Source organism: Dendrobates tinctorius, unplaced genomic scaffold (genome assembly GCF_039654945.1).
Source record: "Dendrobates tinctorius isolate UK_male_01 unplaced genomic scaffold, ASM3965494v1 ptg000017l, whole genome shotgun sequence".
Taxonomy (NCBI): Eukaryota; Metazoa; Chordata; class Amphibia; order Anura; family Dendrobatidae; genus Dendrobates; species Dendrobates tinctorius.
In genome coordinates this window covers 3,452,907-3,477,116 of record NW_027361685.1, presented here as the reverse complement: position 1 = coordinate 3,477,116, position 24,210 = coordinate 3,452,907, and the positions used below count along the sequence as shown (strand labels likewise).

The window sequence follows — 24,210 nt, the reverse complement described above, 5'->3', positions numbered from 1 at the left end:
AAACCAACCTGACCCCGATGGATGAGGTGAGGGAGGATTTCATTGATCCTGGATGTGAAGATTTTGAAGTCAATGTATAAGAGGGATATAGGTCTATAATTTGTTGTGAGATGATCTTTCTTAGGATTAGGGATTACGGTTACATGCGCCACGTAGAGCTCAGGGGGCAGCTGTGAGCCATTTAGTAGTGAATTACAGAGGTTTTTATATGTGGTGTCAGCACATCGCTGCATTTTTTATAATATATTGCTGTAAGACCATCCGGCCCCGGGGCCTTTCCTCTTTTTAGTTTTTTGAGTGTTGAAACTATTTCCTCCTCAGAGATGTGTAAATGGAGTTGTTGTGCCGCGGACTCAGTCAGGTTAGGTAGATGTAGTGTGTGAAGGAATGACTCCAGTAGTGAGGGGGGTGATTGTGGGGGCGAATACAAACTCTGGGGGTATTCATTATAAGTGCTATACATGACATCGGGGTGGGCTGAGGTCTGACCCTTAGGGTCTTTTATAGAGGAGATTATATGCAGTGACTCTCTCATTCTGAGCTTACGAGCGGCATCTTATTAGGCTTATTGGCATGGTGATAAAACGCGGCTTTACTCCAAGTTAGCGCCTCTCCGTTCTGGTGGTGAGAATGGCGTCTAATTGTCATTTCATATCTTGTATTTGTGTAGATAAGTATAGGGGTGAAGAGCGCTGATTGGCCAATTCTCACTCCTGCAGTTTCTCCTCCAGTCTGGGCTGTAATTCAGACCTTTCTTCTTCCTGTCGGCCGATAACTTAATCACAGAACCGGGAATAGATTTTCTGTGCGCGAGTCACATTGCTCCAAGTGAGGCCTCCTCCGCTGTGTGAGTTTAGGGGAAATTTGTTATATCTTCTCTTATAGCGGTTACATTAGAGATTTGGGCATTTTAGCTCCTGGTGTGGAGTCGATAGCACAATCATATGCCGCCATATAGTAGACGGCCGGTAACTGGTGAGAATTCCCTCCTGTGTGGGGTCTATTTCCCTCCAGAGAAATCACACGTTACATTCCACACATAACACTGTGTAGAGAAGGCGGCGCGGGGTAATTGTGCCAGTAGTGAGGGGCGAATAATGGCGGGAATGTCACTGACTGAGGAGAAGCCGCCATGGAGGTCTGCACTCCGGAGATCATGTGACCCCTGACTCCTCCCCTCCTGTGACCTCATCACAGGTCCTGTGCACAGAGCAGCCATATATGTGGAGTGCGGCTCTGCAGGTTAGTGATGGGCAGTCCGGCTCTTCTGGCTCCTTTCCCCACTTTTCTCCCTCCTGTCCCTTCACTATAAAGCCTGGGCCTCATTATACAGTTGTACAGGGGTCTAGTGAAGGCTTTTTAGCCCTTTCCTCAGACTGTAGCTCCTGGGCACAGGCCCTCACTCCTGTCCCTTCACTATAAAGCCTGGGCCTCATTATACAGCTGTACAGGGGTCTAGTGAAGGCTTTTTAGCCCTTTCCTCAGACTGTAGCTCCTGGGAACAGACCCTCACTCCTGTCCCTTCACTATAAAGCCTGGGCCTCATTATACAGCTGTACAGGGGTCTAGTGAAGGCTTTTTAGCCCTTTCCTCAGACTGTAGCTCCTGGGATCAGGCCCTCACTCCTGTCCCTTCACTATAAAGCCTGGGCCTCATTATACAGCTGTACAGGGGTCTAGTGAAGGCTTTTTAGCCCTTTTCTCAGACTGTAGCTCCTGGGCACAGACCCTCACTCCTGTCCCTTCACTATAAAGCCTGGGCCTCATTATACAGCTGTACAGGGGTCTAGTGAAGGCTTTTTAGCCCTTTCATCAGACTGTAGCTCCTGGGCACAGGCCCTCACTCCTGTCCCTTCACTATAAAGCCTGGGCCTCATTATACAGCTGTACAGGGGTCTAGTGAAGGCTTTTTAGCCCTTTCCTCAGACTGTATCTCCTGGGAACAGGCCCTCACTCCTGTCCCCTCACTATAAAGCCTGGGCCTCATTGTACAGCTGTACAGGGGTCTAGTGAAGGCTTTTTAGCCCTTTCCTCAGACTGTAGCTCCTGGGAACAGACCCTCACTCCTGTCCCTTCACTATAAAGCCTGGGCCTCATTATACAGCTGTACAGGGGTCTAGTGAAGGCTTTTTAGTCCTTTCCTCAGACTGTAGCTCCTGGTCACCATGTGATCTCACCATAACCCTAACAAGCTAATTAAGGTGTGAAATCTTGATCAAAATTATCTCAGTACACAAATCTCCAAGGGTGCCCATAGTTTTGCATCGCCCCTTTTTCCTTTTTGCAATTATGAAATTGTAAAAAAGTCTAATATATGTTTTATTATTATTTTAGTCTAAAATACAAAGGCCATGTGTCATCTTAGAGGTTCGGCCTTTTAGAGATCATTTCATCTTCTTCTTACTACTGCTCACAATAACGGTCATTTTGACCCGGGGCGCCCACACTTTTACATGCCGCTGTCAATGCTTCGTCCCGCTGGTGCTCAATATTTAATAGGGTCTTACTATTAAACTTAATGAAAATTTCGGTTAATTTCTTTGAGCTGTTATTACTAGAGATGAGCGAATATCGTCGGAGAAGTTGTTATTGGCTAATATCACTTACCGAATAGCTGCATCGGGACCCCGGATCCCTGGAGCGCTCCCGATAATCAGCGGCATGTGTAGCCCTCCATGCAGGTGCTGTGACTATCACACAGCGCGACACACGCAGCTGATTATCGGGAGCTCTCCAGCACACTGAGTCCTGCACACACTGAGGCCCCTGATCATGTGACCCCTGACTCCTCCCCTCCTGTGACCTCATCACAGGTCCTGTGCACAGAGCAGTCATATATGTGGCGGACACTCCTGGATCTTCTGCTTTCTGGGCCGGTTCCTCCTGTGAGTCCTATTAACCCTTTCGCTCCCAGTATTCTCCTTTCTGACAGGACAATATCTGAATTCGGACAGTGTGACAGGAATTTAAGCAATGTGGAAGGAAAAAATGACAATTTTACTTTATTTCTCACATTAATGTGACTTTAGCCCCAGAATTGGCAGCGTAACAAATCCTTATTTTCCCCACTGTAGTTTGTAGACTCCATATACAGATCCCTTAAGTGTGAAAAGAGCTGAATTCCCCACTTAAGTTATTGCATTTTGGAAATTGCCCCCACTGGGAATTTATCTCCAGGTAAAGGCACAATTGTGTCTCCATGGGGGTTGTGCTCACAGCCCAACATCGTGCGGCCTCCAAAGAAATGCCACCCCACACCATTACTGACCACTGCCAAACCGGTCATGCTGAAGGATGTTGCAGGCAGCAGATCGCTCTCCACGGCGTCTCCAGACTCTGTCACGGCTGTCACATGTGCTCAGTGTGAACCTGCTTCCATCTGTGAAGAGCACAGGGCGCCAGTGGAGAATTTGCCAATCCTGGTGTTCTGTGGCAAATGCCAAGCGTCCTGTACGGTGTTGGGCTGCGAGCACAACCCGCATCTGTGGACGTCGGACCCTCAGACCATCCTCATGGAGTCAGTTTCTAACCGTTTGTGCAGACACATGCACATTTGTGACCTGCTGCAGATCATTTTGCAGGTCTCTGGCAGTGCTCCTCCTGTTCCTCCTTGCACGAAGGTGGAGGTAGCGGTCCTGCTGCTGGGTTGATGCCTTCATACGACCCCCTCCACATCTCCTGGTGTACTGGCCTGTCTCCTAGTAGCGCGTCCAGCCTCTGGACACTACGCTGACAGACACAGCAAACCTTCTTGCCACAGCTCGCATTGATGTGCCATCCTGGATGAGCTGCACTACCTGAGCCACTGGTGTTGGTTGTAGAGTCTGTCTCATGCTACCATGAGTGTGAAAGCACAGCCAACATTCAAAAGTGACCAAAACATCAGCCAGAATGCATTGGTACTGAGATGTGGTCTGTGGTCCCCACCTGCAGAACCACTCCTTAATTGAGGGTGTCTTGATAATTGCCAATAATTTCCATCTGTTGTCTATTCCATTTGCACAACAGCATGTGAAATTGATTGTCAATCAGTGTTTCTTCCTAAGTGGACCGTTTGATTTCACAGAAGTTTGATTTACTTGGAGTTATATTCTGTTGTTTAAGTGTTCCCTTTATTTTTTGAACCATGTATATATGTCACGCTGCTGTCAGACTCGGGGCCTGCTGTTCCGGCTTCGGGCACTAGGAGGCGCCGGACTGACACGTCGCCGCCAGACTCGGGGCCTGCTGTTCTCGGCCACTAGGAGGCGCCTGACCGTCTCGTCGCCATCGGACTCGGGGACGGCTGTTCCTGCCTCGGCCACTGGGAGGCACCGTGGTTTGCCCCTAGGTGAGGGTGGTGACAGAGAAGAGGCTCCTGCGCAGGCATCTGGTGGGCGCAGGCTCCGCCCCTCTGTCAGTCTGTAGGGCTTATTGCATCACCATCTGGCCTGGTCCTGGGGGCGGTCCTAATTACATCATGAGTCCGGGAACCTGTGAGGGATGACCTGATCCCTCAAATACCTTGGGACTGGTCTTGCAAGCCGCCGGATATATTCTTGGCTCCCCTGCGTGTTACTGTGTGAATTGCTATAGTTAACTCTGACCTCAGCCTGGATTTCTGACCATTCTATTGCCTGCCGTTTTTGTACCTCTGCCTCTCTTCCGGTTTTTTGACGCTGACCTTCGCTTGGATTTCTGACCCTTCTGCTGCCTACTGATTCTGTACCTTTGCTGCCCTTCTGGTTTTACTGACCTTGGCCCAGACTTTTGACTCTTTCTCTGCCTGCTGATTTTGCACCTCTGCTGCCCTCCGGCCTCCGACTACTGCCTCCTGACCACGATTAGGGTTTTAGTTTTAACCCCTTGGCGGCTGTCCAGCTCTGGTCCACTGCTCCACCAAACAGCTACCCCATGGGCCTTGCTACAATTCCAGATCCCTGTAAAGGGGTTAAGGGTCTCGGGGTTACTCGGGGTGCTGTTCCTACTGCAGCCCAGATTCGCAGACGGCGTCACAATAAAGATAGATTTTTTTTCTTTACGTTGGAGGGTCCAATTCCAGCTATTGCTGTGGGACCTGTGATTTCTATCTACTCCACTGTGTACAAGATAATAGAGTATAATAAAGTAGTTATGGATGAGACGTAACTAACATTGTGCAGTGACTCTGCTTTCCATATAGTGATGGATATTTCTTGTTGCTGAAACTGTGATATTTTTTTCACTTTAAACCTTTTTTAAACCCCTCTGATCAGTGCGATCATACAACATACAAGCCTCTGATGGCTCCGGTGATGCCCTGTACTACTGTAGTGCCGTGTATCATCACTGCCTGTCAGTGTAATACTAACGGCCCCATACACATGAGATCAGAGTTGGCTGAACGGTCATTTGGCAGACGGCGATCTCTCCTGACTCCCCCATACACACAAATATTCCAGCTTTCCTGTGGTCTGTATGAGAGAGTCGAACAGGCTGCCACGAGAAGTGGTGAGTTCTCCTTCAATGGAAGTCTTCAAACAGAGGCTGGACAGACATCTGACTGGGATGATTTAGCGAATCCTGCTTTGAGCAGGGGGTTGGACCAGATGGCCCAGGAGGTCCCTTCCAACTCTACGATTCTATGATTCCAGACTCCTCTAGAGGAGGATTATCTACAGGAAGAACAAATGGATTATCCTCTGAAATTCAGGATGCCAGATCCTCCTCTGCCCTGACATCATCTGTCGGGAGGCCCCCAAATACATTATATGGTCGGCCAAACCCCCCGAAATCAGTGCTTTCATGGAACTTTAGTCTAATGTGTATGGGGGCGTTATAAGGTAACTTATTGGACGCTGCCTCTGGCCCGACCTAATAGACCTTCATACATTGCAGCCCAGACCCCGTTATTAGGCATGTAAGTATCGCAGTAACTAGGCCGCCCCATACTATCGAGTACTTGGAGGCGGGGGGCATTCAGCCAAACTCTGTCACACCTTCTTAGATGCCATGTTTGCTTTTCACAGCAGCAAGTGGTTTTGTTGCAGCCTCATCTGTTCCGTCCCTGCGGTGTACATCTATGTTCTGGGGCACAAAAAGATTAATTTCTTTTTAATAGATGTTCAACATGTTAAAAATTATAAAATGTGTCTTCTGCTTTTTGCATATTTTTTTCTTCTTACAAGAATTGTTGGAGCCAATTTTTCTTTAGAAACATTTTAATATCGGCTTTTTCTGGAGTTTTTCTTGTAATATAGGAAAGCCTAAGGCCAGAAATAAACCCCATAAATCACTGTACATGGAGACTTTGGGGTCAGATCATTTCTGTCCGTTGTGATTGTGGAAACTAAAAATCTTTTCTAAAAGCCTCAAACTTCTGTGTGTGACTCAGAGCTGAGATCTAACGTGATAGAAGATTCCAGTGCGGGGAAGACGGGAAACCTTCATATAGACGGCCGGTAGGGATGGAGGCAGTGACCGACTCTGGCCAAATCTGTCTCTAGAGCCGCAGTAGAAGATGAAGATGTCGTCCTCATCATGAAGGAGTTATTTCTCATGTCGCGTGTAATGAATATCTCCTGCAGTATTGCTAATGCCGATTCCAGTGTCGGTAATGAGACGAGAATTAGCGTTATGGAAGATGAGTCTATGAGGAACGTGTTCAGCTGCCGACTCCGAGGAGGAAACTGCTTGTTGTCTGTGGCCTAAATATATAGGTTTTATTAGTAGATGTCAGGGAAGAAAACTAAACCCTGTAAGATAATAAATCTCCTCATATGTTTCCCTTATTATCTCCAGTAATTGTATTATTACACAGGATTCTTATGATGTTACATCGGATCATCTTCTTCTCATTCAGGTCTCTACAATATCGGATCCTCTCAGTGAAGATCTTCTACAGAAGAGAATTTTCCTGATTTACCCATCAAGGATGGATATGGACAGAGACAAGATGGCGGAGAGGATGTTACACCTCACCCTAGAGATCCTCTTCCGTCTCACTGGAGAGGTGAGAGATTCTGATGACGTCACATTACATCATTCTTATCTATGGGAATAACAGATGGACAGAACTGGAGAGGTGAGGACTCTGGAAATGTCTGTAGTGAGATTAATGTGTCTCTCCATTACCAGGATTACACAGTGGTGAAGAAGACCTCTAGTGATCGCTGTCAGGACCCTGTGTCTGAGGGATGGGGAAGACCCCTGAGCCCAATCACAGGGCCTCCTCCTCACCCCCTGATCCATGAGGACATCAATGACCAAAAGATCCTAGAACTCACCTACAAGATGATTGAGCTGCTGACTGGAGAGGTGACACTGCTGGGAATGCTGGGACATTATACAGTAACACTATGAAGGGATCGGGGGATGACGGTATCATTGTATGTGTCAGGTTCCTATAAGGTGTCAGGATGTCGCTGTCTATTTCTCCATGGAGGAGTGGGAGTATTTAGAAGGAGACAGAGATCTGTACAAGAACGTCATAATGGAGGTTCCCCAGCCCCTCACATCACCAGGTAATAGACAGGACTAAATACACACGGCCTATAATTATCTGTATGTAGAGAATGAATTCAGTCCCTGTATGTGTTTCCTCCAGATCTATCCAGTAAGAGGACAACACCACAGAGATGTCCCCGTCCTCTTCTTCCACAGGACTGTAACCAAGAAGATCCCAATGTTCCTCAGGATCATCAGGTAGATGGAGAGAAGGTGTCAGGAGATCTCCCCTGTGATGTGTAGACGGCTGTGAAGGTCTTGTGCTCAGTCTTGTTTTATCCACCAGTATTATATGTTTTATACTTGTGTAATGAGAACGGTGGAGATGGCAGGATTAGAGCTGATCATAGATGGGACTTCTCCATCTGTCGGTGACTTTTACAGTATTTGTTTCAGGGTGAAGATCTGACCCATATTAATACTACAGAGACATATGTGAGGGGTGATGAGTGGTGTAAAGAGGAGATTCCTACATATGACTACCCAGGTGAGTAGTAACCACTGAATGCAGAGAAGTCACAGATTCTTCTCAGTCACCGGCTGTGGCTGCTTTATCGGTGGTGTAGTCCGGCCGTATTACCATGGTCACCATTTTGCCTCAAGACCACAACATTCTCCTCCACCCAAAACTGTTCAAATGACTTTGGGCATTGAAAGCCCTTTTCTATAGAACTTACAACCTGGAGGATCCACCTACCTCCTGGGATTAGTGTGAGGGTGATCCCTTAAAGCAAGATCTATATGATTGCTCGTACCTGACCCAATATAGGCCGAGTGCGCGCTTAAAGAGTCACACTGAGCACAGAGTTAGATGTCTACTCCTCTCTCAGCAAAGGCTTGCACACAACTGAAGTTTATTCTCAAGACAGAGAGACAGGAAATGGGTGTCACACAATCTTCTGAGTAGCCAGTGTCAGTCTATGATAGGTCCATTCACCTTCACTTCCATATATGGTATCCAGTATCTCAGCTTCTGCATTCCAAGGATTCCTTCCAGGGTGTTGTCTGAAGACACAGACGCCATCTTGGTACACCATATCTGAACTGACTTATATAAGGTTTAATAATTGATTTCAGTAGCCATTCTCTCCTTCACATTAGGAGACGCTGACCGTTACCTGCCCAGATCTGTAACTATAAAGCCAAATGACAGCGTATGTAGAATGTGCTGACAAGATAGAAAATCACTTGTAGAAAAATATGCGCTTTATGTGGTGCTCTGATTATATATTCATCTGTATTACATCCAGCAAAATGTCACTGGCGATGGCGGCGCCTGCGCAGTAGTATCTATAAGTAAGAGATAGAGGCTACTGCGCAGGCGCCACTGGTGTCGTTTTGCTGGATGTAATTTTTTTCTAAGCCTCACAATAGCCACAATATTATAGGCATTATGAACAATAATATAAATGCTATTATATGCATTATGTAATAATGGGGGCAAGTCAGTGAGGGATCAGTGACCTGTCATAAGCCAATACAGATGAATATGTAATCAGAGCACCACATAAAGCCACGCCCACAGCCCTGCCCACATGCCGCCCACAGCCCTGCCCCAGAGTACGAGAATCTCATTAACTGAAAACTACAAATACAGATTAAACAACAACCACAAGACGGATTTCATCACCAGGTATCATTGTAATCAGTATAACGGCGCCGACCTGACAGTGTCTGTAGGTTACTGAGCACAATCCTGCTGACAGGTTCCCTTTAAGACATCTCAGCTCTGCACTATTATACACAGTTCTCTATAAATGTGTAATATTTCTTCTTGAAACTCATCTGACAGAAAATATTGGACCTTACGATAGTTTAGATTGTGACGTCACCGAGCCCCATACTCTAATTACCCCAGAGAGGTTTCACCACTTGCTGCTCATTTATTACTGATGGAGACTGTGGAGTTTGATCATTTCAGTAGATGTTATTGTCTATAGTCACAGTGTTTGATTACAGTAGTGTCCAAAATCCTCTGATTTAACCTCTTCCTGCAGCCAGTTGTGTTCTTAATCAGGCCCCATTATTAATATCTGACGTGTGTCACTTTATGTGGTGATAAATTATTCACAGAGGATAATAGCAAACAAATGGATCTTACAAATTATTTTCCAGCTTCGCACTATACCCTACATACGGTTGTACACTACTGTCTGGGCACATGGCAGTGTTCAGAAGGGAAGGAGCGCCATTTAGCTATTTGAATGCAGATCTAGCTGGAATAGTTTGCAGACACAATGTATTGGGAGCACTGTTCATGGTCACCTGGCAGCTCAAAAGATGTCCACCATGACCATGCTTGGCTCTATCTTCTCTGCTTTCCATATCCCAAGGATTGCCTTGCTCATCGTCCTTCAATACCCTTACATGGATCTGGACTTACACTGGGACCCCTAGGCTTGGACCATGGTGTTACCTGCTATTCTGTGGTGTTAGATGGCAAGAAGAATAGTCAGGTAGCTGGGTCAGAACCAGAAGAACAGAATACAGAATCAGAAGACACAAGAGTAGTCAGTAAACGGGCCACGGTCACAGCAGGAAGCAAATACACAAGCCGCAAGCTGAGCACAGAGGACTGAACCAGAGGAGAACAGCGCTGTATCTGGCAGATTCCGGCCATGTGCTTTGCGCTTTAGTAGGGTGTGGTACTTTCCAATTGGCTGAAGTAGGGAGCAGATTACTCCAGCTGGACAGCAGGAACAGATCCCAGATGAGATTGGACACATCATATGCAGAAACCCTAATATGACTAAATGACAGAAAACCAGAATAGTCGAAATCCCCATAAAGTGATTCCATGTAATTAATTAATTCACTGAGGGTTATAATCTATACACACGTGGTCAAAATTGTTGGTACCCCTCTGTTAATGACAGAAAAATCCACAGTGGTCACAGAAATAGCTTGAATCTGACAAAAGTAATGCAAAAGTAATAATAAATAAAAAATCTATGAAAATGAGCAAATGAAAGTCAGACATTGCTTTTCAATCAAGCTTCCACAGAATGTGCAAATCTTGGTGTGTCCACTACTTTGCATCACAGGTGTCTACAATCCTGGAATCAGTGAGTGGCCTGTATAGAGGTTACAGATACTCACTGTGCTGTGTGGTGACATGGTGTGTATCACACTCAACATGGACCAGAGGAAGCGAAGGAAAGAGATGTCTCAGGAGATTAGAAAGAAAGTTATAGACAAACATGTTACAGGTAAAAGTTATAAGACCATCTCCAAGCAGCTTCATGTTCTTGTGACTAAAGTTGCACATATTATTCAGAAATTTAATATCCATGGGACTGTAGCCAACCTCCCTGGACATGACCATATGAGGAAAATTGATGACAAATCAAAGAGATGGATAATATGAATGGTAACAAAAGTGCCCAGAAAAACTTCTAAACAGATTATAGGTGAAGTTTAAGCTCAAGGAACATCGGTGTCAGATCGCACCATCCGTCGTTGTATGATCCCAAGTGGACTTCATGGGAGACGACCAAGGAGGACACCATTGTTGAAAAAAAATCATAAAAAAACATACTGGAATTTGCCAAACTACATGTTGACAAGCTACAAAGCTTCACATAATGTCCTATGGACAGATGAGACAAAAATGGAACTTTCTGGCAAGGCACATCAGCTCTATGTTCTCAGATGGAAAAATGAAGCATATCACAAAATCAACACTGTTCCTACTGTTATGTTTTGGGGCTGCTTTGCTGCATCTGGCACAGGGGGTCTAGAATCTGTGTAGGGTACAATGAAATCTCAAGACTATCAAGGGATTCTACTAGAGAGAAATTTCCTGCCCAATGTCAGAAAGCTTGGTCTCAGTCGCAGGTCATGGGTCTTGCACCAGGATAATGACACACAATACACAGCTAAAAACATGCAAGAATGGCTAAGAGGAAAACATTGGACTATTCTGAAGTGGCCTTCTATGAGCCCTGACCTAAATCCTATTGAGCATCTTTGGAAAGAGCTGAAACATGCCATCTGGAAAAGGCAACTTTCAAACACGAGACAACTGGAGCAGTTTGCTCTTGAGGAGTGGGCCAAAATACCTGTCGAGAGGTGCAGAAGTCTCATAGACAGTTACAGAAATCGTTTGATTGCAGTAAGTGCCTCAAAAGCTTGTGCAACAAAATATTTTAGTTAAGGGAACCATCATTTCTGTCCAGGTCTATTTCATGAGTTTTACTTTAAATTCTGTGGAAGCATGGCTGAAAAGCAATGTCTGACTTTCATTTGCTAATTTTCATAGATTTTTGATTTATTACTACTTTTGTCAGATTAAAGTTATTTCTGTGACCATTGTGGGTTATCCTGTCATTAAATGAGGGGTACCAACAATTTTGACCACGTGTGTAGGAGCAGTGAATATTTTGACTCCACAGCAACTTTCCGGAAACTAACACACAGTGGATGTTGGAGAGTGAAAATTACACATTTGCCATTATATTCCCCAGCACATAGTGCCCAGATTGTGCTCCAGGAGACACCGCAAATTAAGTGGGTTCTTCTCACTATAATATTGCTAAATACAGGGATCCTAAATGTTGTTTGCGCACACTGCAAGACTCTGAAGTGAGAGCGGATTTTGCTGGATTGGTTTATCAAAACCCTGGAGCTTTAAAACCCTGGAGCTTTTCAACCGGCTTTTAGCCACTGATAGTGTGCGAACCTCTGTTTTTCCATTGACAGATGATGGACCTGAGTGGGGACTTGTTTTTTGTGAGATGAGAATTGGTATTATTTTCACCTGCATAACATTGATTGGTTTCTTTTTATTCGATATTTGGGAGGCAGAATGAACCAACAGTTGAACACCACACACTGCTGGTTCATCCAACAAGGTTTTCTATTAGACTGTAAAGTCTCATTGTCTTGGTAACATAGTAACATAACATAACATAGTTTTGAAGGCTGAAGGAAGACCTTATGTTTATCTAGTTCAGCCTATTTTTAGTGCAGCTGTTCTGCATTGTTGATCCTGGGGAAGGCAAAAAACCCACAGAGTAGAAGCCAATTTTCTCCATAGGGAAAAAAATTCCTTCCCCTAAGCTGGGTCAACCATCTACCTATAATATTCTGTTATTTGTAACCTTCTATACTGTTACTCACAAGAAAAGCCTCCATTCCTTTCTTAAATTCATTCAGTGAGTTGGCCATCACCACTTCCTCAGGAAGAGGATTCCAGAGCCTCACTGCTCTTACCGTGAAGAACCCTCTTCTATGCTGGTGCAGAAATTGTCTTTCCTCCAAACGAAGAGAATGCCCCCTTGTTCTTGTCACAGTCCTTGGTACAAACAGTTCATTGGAGAGATCTCTGTATTGCCCTCTGATATACTTGTACATATATATTAAGTCTCCCCTAAGTCTTCTCTTTTCTAGAGTAAATAGACCTAATTTTGATAACCTTTCTGGGTATAGTAGTGAACCAACTCCATTTATCATTTTAGTAGCCCACCTTTGAACCCTTTCAAGTTCAGTAATGTCTTTCTTGAGCACCGGCGTCCAAAATTGCACACAATCCTCCAAGTGTGGTCTGACGAGTGATTTGTACAGAGGGAGAATTATGTTTTCATCTCGTGTCCCCAGACCTCTTCTGATGCATCCCATGACCCTATTTGCTTTGGTGGCAGCTGCCTGACACTGGGCACTCCAGTTTAGCTTCTTATTGACTAAGATGCCTAAGTCTTTTTCCATGTCTGATTTCCCCAGCAGTTTCCCATTTAGTAAGTAATTGTAGCATCTGTTTCTCCTTCCCATGTGCATAACCTTACACTTATCTGTGTTAAACCTCATTTGCCATTTTTCAGCCCAATTCTCCAATTTACTCAAATCTGTCTGTAGTTGCAAACTGTCCTCCTTTGTGTTAACTACCTTACATAGTTTTCTATCATCTGCAAATACTGATATTTTACTGTGTAAGCCATCCACTAGATCATTAATAAATATATTAAATAGTGGGGGGCCCAATACAGACCCCTGTGGTACCCCACTAGTAACCCTGGCCCAATCTGAGGATGCCCCATTAATAATCACTCTTTGTCTTCTATCACTAAGCCAGCTACCTACCCATCTACACACATTCTCCCCTAGCCCAAGCTTTCTCATCTTACTGACCAATCTTTTATGTGGGACAGTCTCACATGCTGTAGAGAAGTCGAGATAAATGACATCCAATGATTCTCCTGGGTCCATTTGAGAGCTTACATCCTCATAGAAGCTGATCAGGTTAGTCTGACAGGAGCGATCCTTCATAAATCCATGTTGATATGGAGTTAAACATTTATTAACATTGAGATATTCCATAATGGTATCCCTTAGAAACCCTTCAAAAATTTTATGCACAACAGATGTTAAGCTTACCGGCCTATAGTTTCCAGGTTCCCTTTTACACCCCTTTTTGAATATTGGTACCACATTTGCTTGCCGCCAATCAAAAGGAACAGACCCTGTTTCTATAGAGTCTTTAAATATAAGGAATAGAGGCCTCTCTATCACATTACTTAACTCCCTTAATACCCGAGGGTGAATGCCATCAGGGCCTGGTGATTTGTCCATTTTAATCTTACTAAGGCGGTCCTGCACTTCTTCCTGGGTTAGGCAGGTAATACTTAATGGGGAGTTTACATTATCACTCTGCATTTTCCCTGGCAAATCCTTTTCCTGTGTGAAAACTGTTGAGAAAAAAGTAATTAAAACATTTGCTTTTCCCACATGGCTCTCTATGATTTCACCCTCATTGTTCTTTAAAGGGCCGACACCTTCAATTTTAATCCTTTTACTGTTTATATAATTAAAGAATAGTTTGGGGTTTGTTTTACTTTCCTTAGCAATGAGTCTCTCAGTTTCCACTTTTGCTAAATGTATTTGTTTTTTACACATTTTATTTTTTTCTCTATAACTTTTTAATGCTTCTTCATTGCCTTCTTGTTTTAGCTTCTTAAATGCCTTGTTCTTGTTCTTTATTGCCCTTTTTACATCCTTATTTAGCCACATTGGTGTTCTCCTGTTCCTAGCCCTTTTATTTCTGTACGGTATGGCTAGCTCGCAGTGGGGGTGTAAAACTGATTTAAATATTTCCCATTTATTTTCTGTGCTCCTATTTTTGAGGACATTGTCCCAATCAATTCGGGGAAGGTCCTCTCTAAGCTGATCAAACTTTGCTTTCCTGAAATTCAGCGTTTTTGTAACCCCCTTCCAGGGCAATTTACTGAGGGACAAGTGGAATTGTGTTATATTGTGGTCACTGTTCCCTCGGTGCCATCGACTCGGACTTCTGTTATTCTATCTGGCCTGTGGCTTAACATTAAGTCCAGAAGGGCCGTCCCTCTAGTTGGGCCCTGCACAAGTGGTGACAGATAATTATCCTTGGTCACTGACAGAAATTGGTTTCCTTTCTGAGATCCGCAGGTTTCAGTTTCCCAGTCTATGTCGGGGTAGTTGAAGTCCCCCATAATAATCACCTCATTGTGATTTGCTGCTTTGTCTATTTGTTTCAATAATACATTTTCAGTGGTTTCTGTTATATTTGGTGGCTTATAACAAACCCCTATGAGGATTTTATTACTTTTCCCTCCTTGTATCTCCACCCATAGAGACTTCACCTCTTCATTTCCCTCTTGTATATCTTCTCTTAGTGTGGGCTTTAAAGTGGACTTTATATATAGACAGACTCCACCCCCTTTCCTTTTTTTACGATCCCTCCTAAACAAATCATATCCTTGCAAGTTAGCCGCCCAGTCATAGCTGTCGTCTAACCATGTCTCAGTTATTCCTACTATGTTGTATTTTTGCTCATACATTACCAACTCCAGATCTTCACTCTTATTGGTCAGGCTTCTTGCGTTGATCAGCATGCAGGAAAGAAGTTTTGCTTCCTTTTTCTTAGCTTCCTTCTGAGTACCCTGTCTTGGGTCCTCTTTACCACATCTAGTATCCTTGATTAGTTTGTCCTTCTGCTGCATGTTCTTGTCGGCTGTTTTTCCTCCCATCCCCTCTTCTAGTTTAAAGCCTTCTGTGCTGCTGAATGTCTCATGGTCCCTACAAGACCAGGTCCAGTCTTTCTGGCCAAACTTCCCTTTTATGATCCACACCAGTAAATGTGCAGTGAGGCCAAGTGTGAATTTCTGTCCAATAACAGCAGAGTTTCCCTTTATCCTGACTTTCCAATTTGTATTAAAACCAACTAACTTCCAGGAGGATTGTGATAATCTCCAGGACAAACATTCCACCTGTGCCATGATAGATCTCTAAGCTGTGTGTGGCTGAGGGCTGTAATATACATTTATTCCCGCCTGCAGGAGATGTGTTGGCTCCAGCCCTGGTGTCATGGAGTCACTCCACGTCATACATTACATTGTTTCTGATCCTAAGGAATTCAGATTACTGCACAATCTCTCCTGAAATGGGGGCAATATTATTTTCTCTAATCTTCTGCTCAGGATCCATAGTAGCTCCAATGCTCCATCATAAATGAGGGCAACTCTGGTTTACTGTTGTGTAATCTGTATTTGTAGTTTTCAGTTAATGAGATTCTCGTGCTCTGGGGCGGGGCTGTGGGTGGGGCTGTGGGCGGGGCTTTATGTGGTGCTCTGATTACATATTCATCCGTATCGGCTTATGACAGGTCGCTGACCCCTCACTGACCTGCCCCCATTATTACATAATGCATATAATAGCATTGATATTATTGGTGATAATGCCTATAATATTGTGGCTATTGTGAGGCTTAGAAAGAAATTACATCCAGCAAAATGACACCGGCGATGGTAGCGCCTGCGTAGTATCATCTATAAGTAAGAGACAGAGGCTACTGCGCAGGCGCCGCCATCACCGGTGACATTGTGCTGGATGTAATTTTTTTCTAAGCCTCACAATAGCCACAATATTATAGGCATTATCACCAATAATATCAATGCTATTATATGCATTATGTAATAATGGGGGCAGGTCAGTGAGGGGTCAGCGACCTGTCATAAGCCAATACAGAGGAATATGTAATCAGAGCACCACATAAGTCTCATTGCCAGTTACAGGAATCGTTTGATCGCAGTGATTGCCTCAAAAGGTTGTGCAACAAAACATTAACCCTTTTGCGCCAGAGCCTGTTTTTGCATTTGTGACCAATTTTTTAAATTCTGACCAGTGTCACTTTATGAGGTCATAACTCTAAAAAGCTTCAACGAGTCCTGGTGATTCTGAGAATGTTTTCTCGTGACATATTGTACTTTATAACAGTGGTAAAATTTGTTTGATATGACTTGCGTTTATTTGTCAAAAAAAAGGAAAATTGGCAAAAATTTTGCAATTTTCAAAATTTTAATTTTTATGCCCTTAAATCAGAGAGTCATATCACACCAAATGGTTAATAAATAACATTTCCCACATGTCTACTTTACATCAGCACAATTTTGGAAACAATTTTTTTTTTTGTTAGGAAGTTATAAGGGTTAAAAGTTGACCAGCGATTTCTCATTTTTACAACAAAATTTATAAAACCATTTTTTTAGGGACCACCTCAAATTTGAAGTGAGTTTGGGGGGTCAATATGACAGAAAATACACACGTGACACCATTCTAAATACTGCACCCCTCAAGGTGCTCAAAACCACATTCAAGAAGTTTATTAACCCTTCAGGTGCTTCACAGGAATGAATGGAATGTGGAAGGAAAAAATAAACATTTACTTTCACACAAATTTTCCTTTACACCTAATTTTTTTACTTTCGCAAGGGTAACAGGAGAAAATGGACGATACATTTTGTTTTGCAATTTCTGCTGAGCATGCCGATACCCCATATGTGGGAGAAATCTACTGTTTGGGCACACAGCAGGGCTCGGAAGGGAAGGCAAAATATGCTGCAATAATTAGCGGTTGCCATTTTCATGATCCAGGCTGGGGTTTGTTTGTTGTTATTCTCTCCCCAGGCTGGTCTTGCAGGGGTTAACTTTCTCTGCCTCGTTTTGGGATCTGTTTGGCTATTTCAGTCCACTGCTGCCTGCAGGCAGCGTCAGTTATACTTCCTGCCCCTGGTTTGAGCAACTGACCCCGTTACACCCTGATTTGTCCTCTGGCCATTTACTCAGTTCCCGTACCTTCTCATTCGTACTACCCCGCTTATCTTGGTGTTGTCTCCTCGTGCTGTGACCTTGATATTTGATCCGGCTTGTCCTCTGACTTGTTTTACTGTCTCACGTCTCTGGTATCTCTACCCCCGACTGGCTCCGACTTCTCTGGCTTGTATTTGACCACGTGTATTGCTGTTTACTCTGGTACTGCGTTTCCTGTCCATTCCTGACCTAGCTTGTCTGACCACCCTCACGTCACCTAGTGGCATCTGTGCTGCCACATGGTGCTGATACACTATGAGTGCAACCTTGCTTCCCTCACCATCACCCCTTGGTGGAAGATGCACGCTATTGTGCTGCAGCAGCATTACAGCCATGTCCCATTTGGAGAGTCCCTGATGTCCCTAAACAGTGGAAACCCCCAACAAGTGACACCGTTTTGGAAACTAGACCCTTAAGGAGCTTATCTAGATGTGTATTGAGCATCTTGAACCCACAGGTGCTTTACAGAAGTTTATAGCGTAGAGCCGTGGAAATAAAAAAAATAAAAAAAATTTCTAAATCTTTTTAGCTCCATATTTTGCATTTTTATAAGGGCCACAGGAGAAATTGCTCCATACAATTTGTTGTGCAATTTCTCCTGAACACGTAGATACCCCATATGTGGGAGAATACTACTGTTTGGGCGCATGGCAGAGCTTGGAAGGGAAGGAGCGCCATATTGGAGAGCAGATTTTGCTGGAATTGTTTGTGGGTGACATGTCACATTGTCAGAGCCCCTGAGGTGCCAGAACAGCATAAGCCCCAAAAGTGACTGCATTTTACCAAATACTTCCCTGAATGAATTCTTCTCGTGGTGCAGTGAGCATACTGACACCACAGCTGTTCCATAGAAAATTATACCATTGGGCAATGAATAAGAAATAATTACATTTTTACCACTAAAATGTTATTTTAACCCCAGATTTTACATTGGAAAATAGGTAGATAGGTAAATGGTCACTACACCCATAGATGAATTCACAGAGGGGTGTCATTTCCAATTCCCAGAGGGGTGTCATTTCCATAATGGGGTCACTTCAGGGAGGATTCTGCTTTTATGGCACTTTGGAGAGCCGCTAAGTGCCAGAGCAATAGAATCTCCCTGAAGTGACCCCATTTTTGTAATGACACCCCTCTGGGAATTCATCTATGGATATAGTCACCATTTTCACTACATGGATGATTTCTAGAAACTCGTAGTAGAAGTTTTAGAGCAAAAATTGCAAAAATGTCATTGTAGTGCCCAATATATTGTGCCCAGCTTGTGTCTCTGGAGACCTCCCCCCACCTACCCCCTGAAATTGTTAAGTCAGCTCTACTCAAATGTGTCTGTCACCAAATAAACCAAATGCTTGAATGTCAAAACAGTTCAAAAACGTGGTTCTGTGTGGAAGATTGTAAAGCCGTCATGGAGGCATAAGGCTGGCAGTGATGGGCATTGTGGGTAATAATAGCGGGTATCATGCCTCATTCCTCTCTAGGAACATACACGACATCTTCTCTGGGGGTTCTTTCTTGTTTCAGTTACTGGGATGAGTGCAATAAAATGTCGCTCAGTGAGTCTTCTGACATCTTCAGATTATAAAGGATTGGCGGGGACAACATTGTCAGAAACAAGATTTTCAGTGACCTTTTCCTGATAATCAAGGAAAGTATCTGCATTTCCGGCTTTTTTGTATAACACAAAAGAATTATATGTGGCCACCTGAAACAAATACATGACTAACTTTTTATACCAGCTATATGATTTTCTTGATACCTGGTATGGCTGTAGAACCTGATCTGCAAGGTCCACAACCCATATATTTGTTGTAGTCACTGAGAGACACAGGTTTTGGAGTAGTGGATCCCTGTTGGTCTGCAGTGGCCCTTGTGGCATCTGTGTGGATCGAGCTCAGGATAAATATATCTTTTTTATCCTTATACTTAAGGACAAGCAGCTCTCCACTGCGTAAAGCCCCTGACTGCCCCTTTCGGAAATTTTCTTTGACCAATGATTGTGGAAACCCCTGACGGTTTTTGCAAATGGTCCCACAAGCCCCTATGTTATGTTCAACCAGACTTTTAAATAGGGGTATGCTGGTGTAGTAGTTGTCAACATATACACTCACTGGCCACTTTATTAGGTACACCATGCTAGTAACGGGTTGGACCCCCTTTTGCCTTCAGAACTGCCTCAATTCTTCGTGGCAGAGATTCAACAAGGTGCTGGAAGCATTCCTCAGAGATTTTGGACCATATTGACATGATGGCATCACACAGTTGGCGCAGATTTGTCGGCTGCACAACCCTGATGCGAATCTCCCGTTCCACCACATCCCAAAGATGCTCTATTGGATTGAGATCTGGTGACTGAGGAGGCCATTTGAGTACAGTGAACTCATTGTCATGTTCAAGAAACCAATCTGAGATGATTCGAGCTTTATGACATGGCGCATTATCCTGCTGAAAGTAGCCATCAGATGTTGGGTACATTGTGGTCATAAAGGGATGGACATGGTCAGCAACAATACTCAGGTAGGCTGTGGCGTTGCAACGATGCTCAATTGGTACCAAGGGGCCCAAAGAGTGCCAAGAAAAAATTCCCCACACCATGACACCACCACCACCAGCCTGAACCGTTGATACAAGGCAGGATGGATCCATGCTTTCATGTTGTTTACGCCAAATTCTGACCCTACCATCCGAATGTCGCAGCAGAAATCGAGACTCATCAGACCAGGCAACGTTTTTCCAATCTTCTACTGTCCAATTTCGATGAGCTTGTGCAAATTGTAGCCTCAGTTTCCTGTTCTTAGCTGAGAGGAGTGGTACCCAGTGTGGTCTTCTGCTGCTGTAGCCCATCTGCCTCAAAGTTCGACGCACTGTGCGTTCAGAGATGCTCTTCTGCCTACCTTGGTTGTAACGGGTGGCAATTTGAGTCACTGTTGCCTTTCTATCAGCTCGAACCAGTATGCCCATTCTCCTCTGACCTCTGGCATCAACAAGGCATTTCCGGCCACAGAACTGCCGCTCACTGGATTTTTTTTCTTTTTCGGACCATTCTCTGTAAACCCTAGAGATGGTTGTGCGTGAAAATCCCAGTAGATCAGCAGTTTCTGAAATACTCAGACCAGCCCTTCTGGCACCAACAATCATGCCACGTTCAAAGGCACTCAAATCACCTTTCTTCCCCATACTGATGCTCGGTTTGAACTGCAGGAGATTGTCTTGACCATGTCTACATGCCTAAATGCACTGAGTTGCCGCCATGTGATTGGCTGATTAGAAATTAAGTCTTAACACACAGTTGGACAGGTGTACCTAATAAAGTGGCCAGTGAGTGTAGATTGTAGCCTTTTTGTAAAAAAAAGGCTCAAAACCATTTTTCCAGATGTCCCCAGATAAGTAGGGCCTCCTGGTGGGTTTAGTTGGCTATCTTTCCCTCATAAATGTGAAAAGCTGATGTGTATCCAGTTGAACTCTCGCACATTTTATAGAGCTTTATTCCGAACCTTGCCCTCTTAGAAGGAACAAATTGCTTGAGGTCCAGTCTTCCTCTGAATTTTACAAGGGACTCATCAATGGAAATGTTTTCTGTTGGGGTGTAGAGCTTTAAGAACTTTTCTGTCAAGTCTTCGATGATGTGTCTGATTTTGAATAGTCTGTCATGTTCTGGGACATTTCTGGGCAGGCATTGACTATTGTCATTATAATGCCAAAATCTCATGAGCATTTCATAATGGGTCCTAGGAAGAATGGCAGAAAACATAGTGGTGGCTTGAACAGGGCGGCTGGACCAATAGGACAGAATGGTCATTTTTTTTTAACAAGTTCCATAGCGAATGTAAGTCCTAAAATTTTTTTCATTTTTAGGACATTAGTTGGTGTCCATAAATTTGACCTAGCATAATAGGATCGTGGATTCTGGCTGATGAATTGGGACATATATAAATTTGTAGGACAATATGCTCTAGCAAGCTATCTGTCAGAAGCAAATTAAAAAAATTAATTGGTCCAAATTTTTCCACCTCCACATTTATACCAGGAATGGCATTAAAATTAGGGATGAATGGAGTAGCCGAATCCGAAGCCTCCCATCTGGGAAATGCTGCATCAAGAGGCAAAGCCCCTTGGACATTGGTGTGCGGCAATTCACGAGCACTAGGGATAGCGCTAGTACTGGGCATTGTTCCCGGAGTTGGAGACATTTCACCAGAAGCGCTATTTGTCCTTCTTGTTGTACTGGTCCTTGTGTGTGAGGATGGACCAGAATCACTGCTCATTTCTGAGCTATCACTGTCGCTGCTACTAAAGCCCTCGAAATCCACATCGCCATCTGACACTGCACTTTCTTCGCTGTCAGAACATAAAAGTGCATAAGCCTCCTCTGCACTATAATACTGACCGGCCATTTTATTCGTTTTTATTTTTTTTCCCTGGAAACAGAAAACTGATGTGACCAAATTATTGGGGAGACAATTGAGAAAAGCCTAATTCTTTAGCCTAACCCTAACTTTAGGATAAACCCTAACTATAGCATTAACTCTAACCTGACTTATCTGTTTTTCCATTGACAAATGATGGACCTGAGTGGGGACTTGTTTTTTGTGAGATGAAAATTGGTATTATTTTCGCCTACATAACATTGATTGGTTGATTGAATGAACCAACAGTTGAACACCGCACACTACTGGTTCATCCAACAAGGTTTTCTATTAGACTGTGAACTGTCATTGTCTTGGTAAATAATTAAAGTTTTTTACATAGCTTGCCATTTTTATGGACAGTTTAAGTAGAAGTGTTCAAAAATATAAAACTCAAGGATATTTTATTAATAAAAATTATTTTTATCTTAGCAGATGACTGTACCAAGAGATCAGAGGGACAGCTGACATCTTCAATTTTTAAATCTGATGATCTTGAGGTCCTACAAGATACAACTGAAGTGATTACTATTACTCCTGATATACCATCATCCATTCACAGCAAAGATCTGTCATCTGATCCTATGAAACAGGTCCCATCTTCTGATTCATTACTGACTACTAAGGAAAATCAAAGTCACAAAAGAGGCATTAACAAACAAACTGCTCATTTAGCAAAGAAGCCATTTTCATGTTCAGAATGTGGGAAATGTTTTGCACATAAATCACTTCTTGTTACTCACCATAGAATTCACACAGGGGAGAAGCCTTTTTCATGTTCAAAATGTGGGAAATGTTTTAACCAGAAAGTGAGTCTTGATGAACACCATAGAGTTCACACAGGGGAGAAGCCTTTTTCCTGTTCAAAATGTGGGAAATGTTTTGCACGTAAAACACAGCTTGTTACTCACCATAGAACGCACACAGGGGAGAAGCCTTTTTCATGTTCAGAATGTGGGAAATGTTTTAGCCAAAAATCAGATTTGGTTAAGCACCAGAGAACTCACACAGGGGAGAAGCCTTTTTACTGTTCAGAATGTGGGAAATGTTTTAACAATAAAACAGATTGTGCTAAGCACCAGAGAATCCACACAGGGGAGAAGCCTTTTTCATGTTTAGAATGTGGGAAATGTTTTACACAGAAATCAAATTTTGTTACTCATCAGAGAACTCACACAGGGGAGAAGCCTTTTTCATGTTCAGAATGTGGGAAATGTTTTAGGCATAAATCAGATTGTGTTAAGCACCAGAGAACTCACACAGGGGAGAAGCCTTTTTCATGTTCAAAATGTGGGAAATGTTTTAACCAGAAAGTGAGTCTTGATGAACACCATAGAGTTCACACAGGGGAGAAACCTTTTTCATGTTCAGAATGTGGGAAATGTTTTGTATATAAATCAAATTTTGTTACTCACCATAGAACGCACACAGGGGAGAAGCCTTTTTCATGTTCAGAATGTGGGAAATGTTTTAGCCAAAAATCAGATTTGGTTAAGCACCAGAGAATCCACACAGGGGAGAAGCCTTTTTACTGTTCAGAATGTGGGAAATGTTTTAACAATAAATCAGATTGTGTTAAACACCAGAGAATCCACACAGGGGAGAAGCCTTTTTCATGTTTAGAATGTGGGAAATGTTTTACACAGAAATCACATTTTGTTACCCATCAGAGAATTCACACAGGGGAGAAGCCTTTTTCATGTTCAGAATGTGGGAAATGTTTTAGGCATAAATCAGATTGTGTTAAGCACCAGAGAACTCACACAGGGGAGAAGCCTTTTTTCTGTTCAGAATGTGGGAAATATTTTAACCAGAAAGTGCTTCTTGATCGCCATCAGAGCAGTCACACAGAGAAGACATTTTCATTTTCTTAATGTTGGACAAATTTTACTTGGAAATCAGCTGTTAATAAACATCAGAGATGTCACATAGGTGAGAAGCCTTTTTTATGTTCATAATGTTGGAATAGTTTTAACCAAAATTAAATCTTTTTAAATGGGTTGTCTCTTGTCATTCCTCATGTTTGCTGACAGAAGGATAAAACTAAAACCTTATTACTTCCAAATGTAAATCTATACCCATAATTCACCCCCTGAAGGTTAGTCGGAAAGTGACTAATAGAAAAAACATATACCCCACAGTTCAGTATATAGGGTGAGGTGATGTATACACACTCACTCTCCATGCCTCTCATTTCTACGGGTTTCATCTTCCTCACCAAA

General features: G+C 43.4%; 1 protein-coding gene across 1 annotated transcript; it reads left to right on the top strand.

The window, feature by feature from the left end:
• The first annotated feature begins 17 nt into the window (after window positions 1–17).
• On the top strand, window positions 18–23,989 carry LOC141082387 (uncharacterized). The gene is made up of 7 exons (XM_073566326.1): window positions 18–26; window positions 6,820–6,969; window positions 7,095–7,274; window positions 7,357–7,480; window positions 7,564–7,661; window positions 7,860–7,950; window positions 22,424–23,989. The coding sequence occupies exons 1-7, from the start codon at window positions 18–20 to the stop codon at window positions 23,860–23,862; spliced, it is 2,091 nt and encodes a 696-aa protein (XP_073422427.1). The 3' UTR covers window positions 23,863–23,989.
• The last annotated feature ends 221 nt before the right edge of the window (window positions 23,990–24,210 follow it).

Excerpts from the sequence above, each read along its gene's own strand:
- LOC141082387 (XM_073566326.1), top strand. Across the intron at positions 6,970-7,094 it reads TCTTCCGTCTCACTGGAGAG|GATTACACAGTGGTGAAGAA; the intron begins GTGAGAGATTCT and ends CTCCATTACCAG. Across the intron at positions 7,275-7,356 it reads TTGAGCTGCTGACTGGAGAG|GTTCCTATAAGGTGTCAGGA; the intron begins GTGACACTGCTG and ends TGTATGTGTCAG.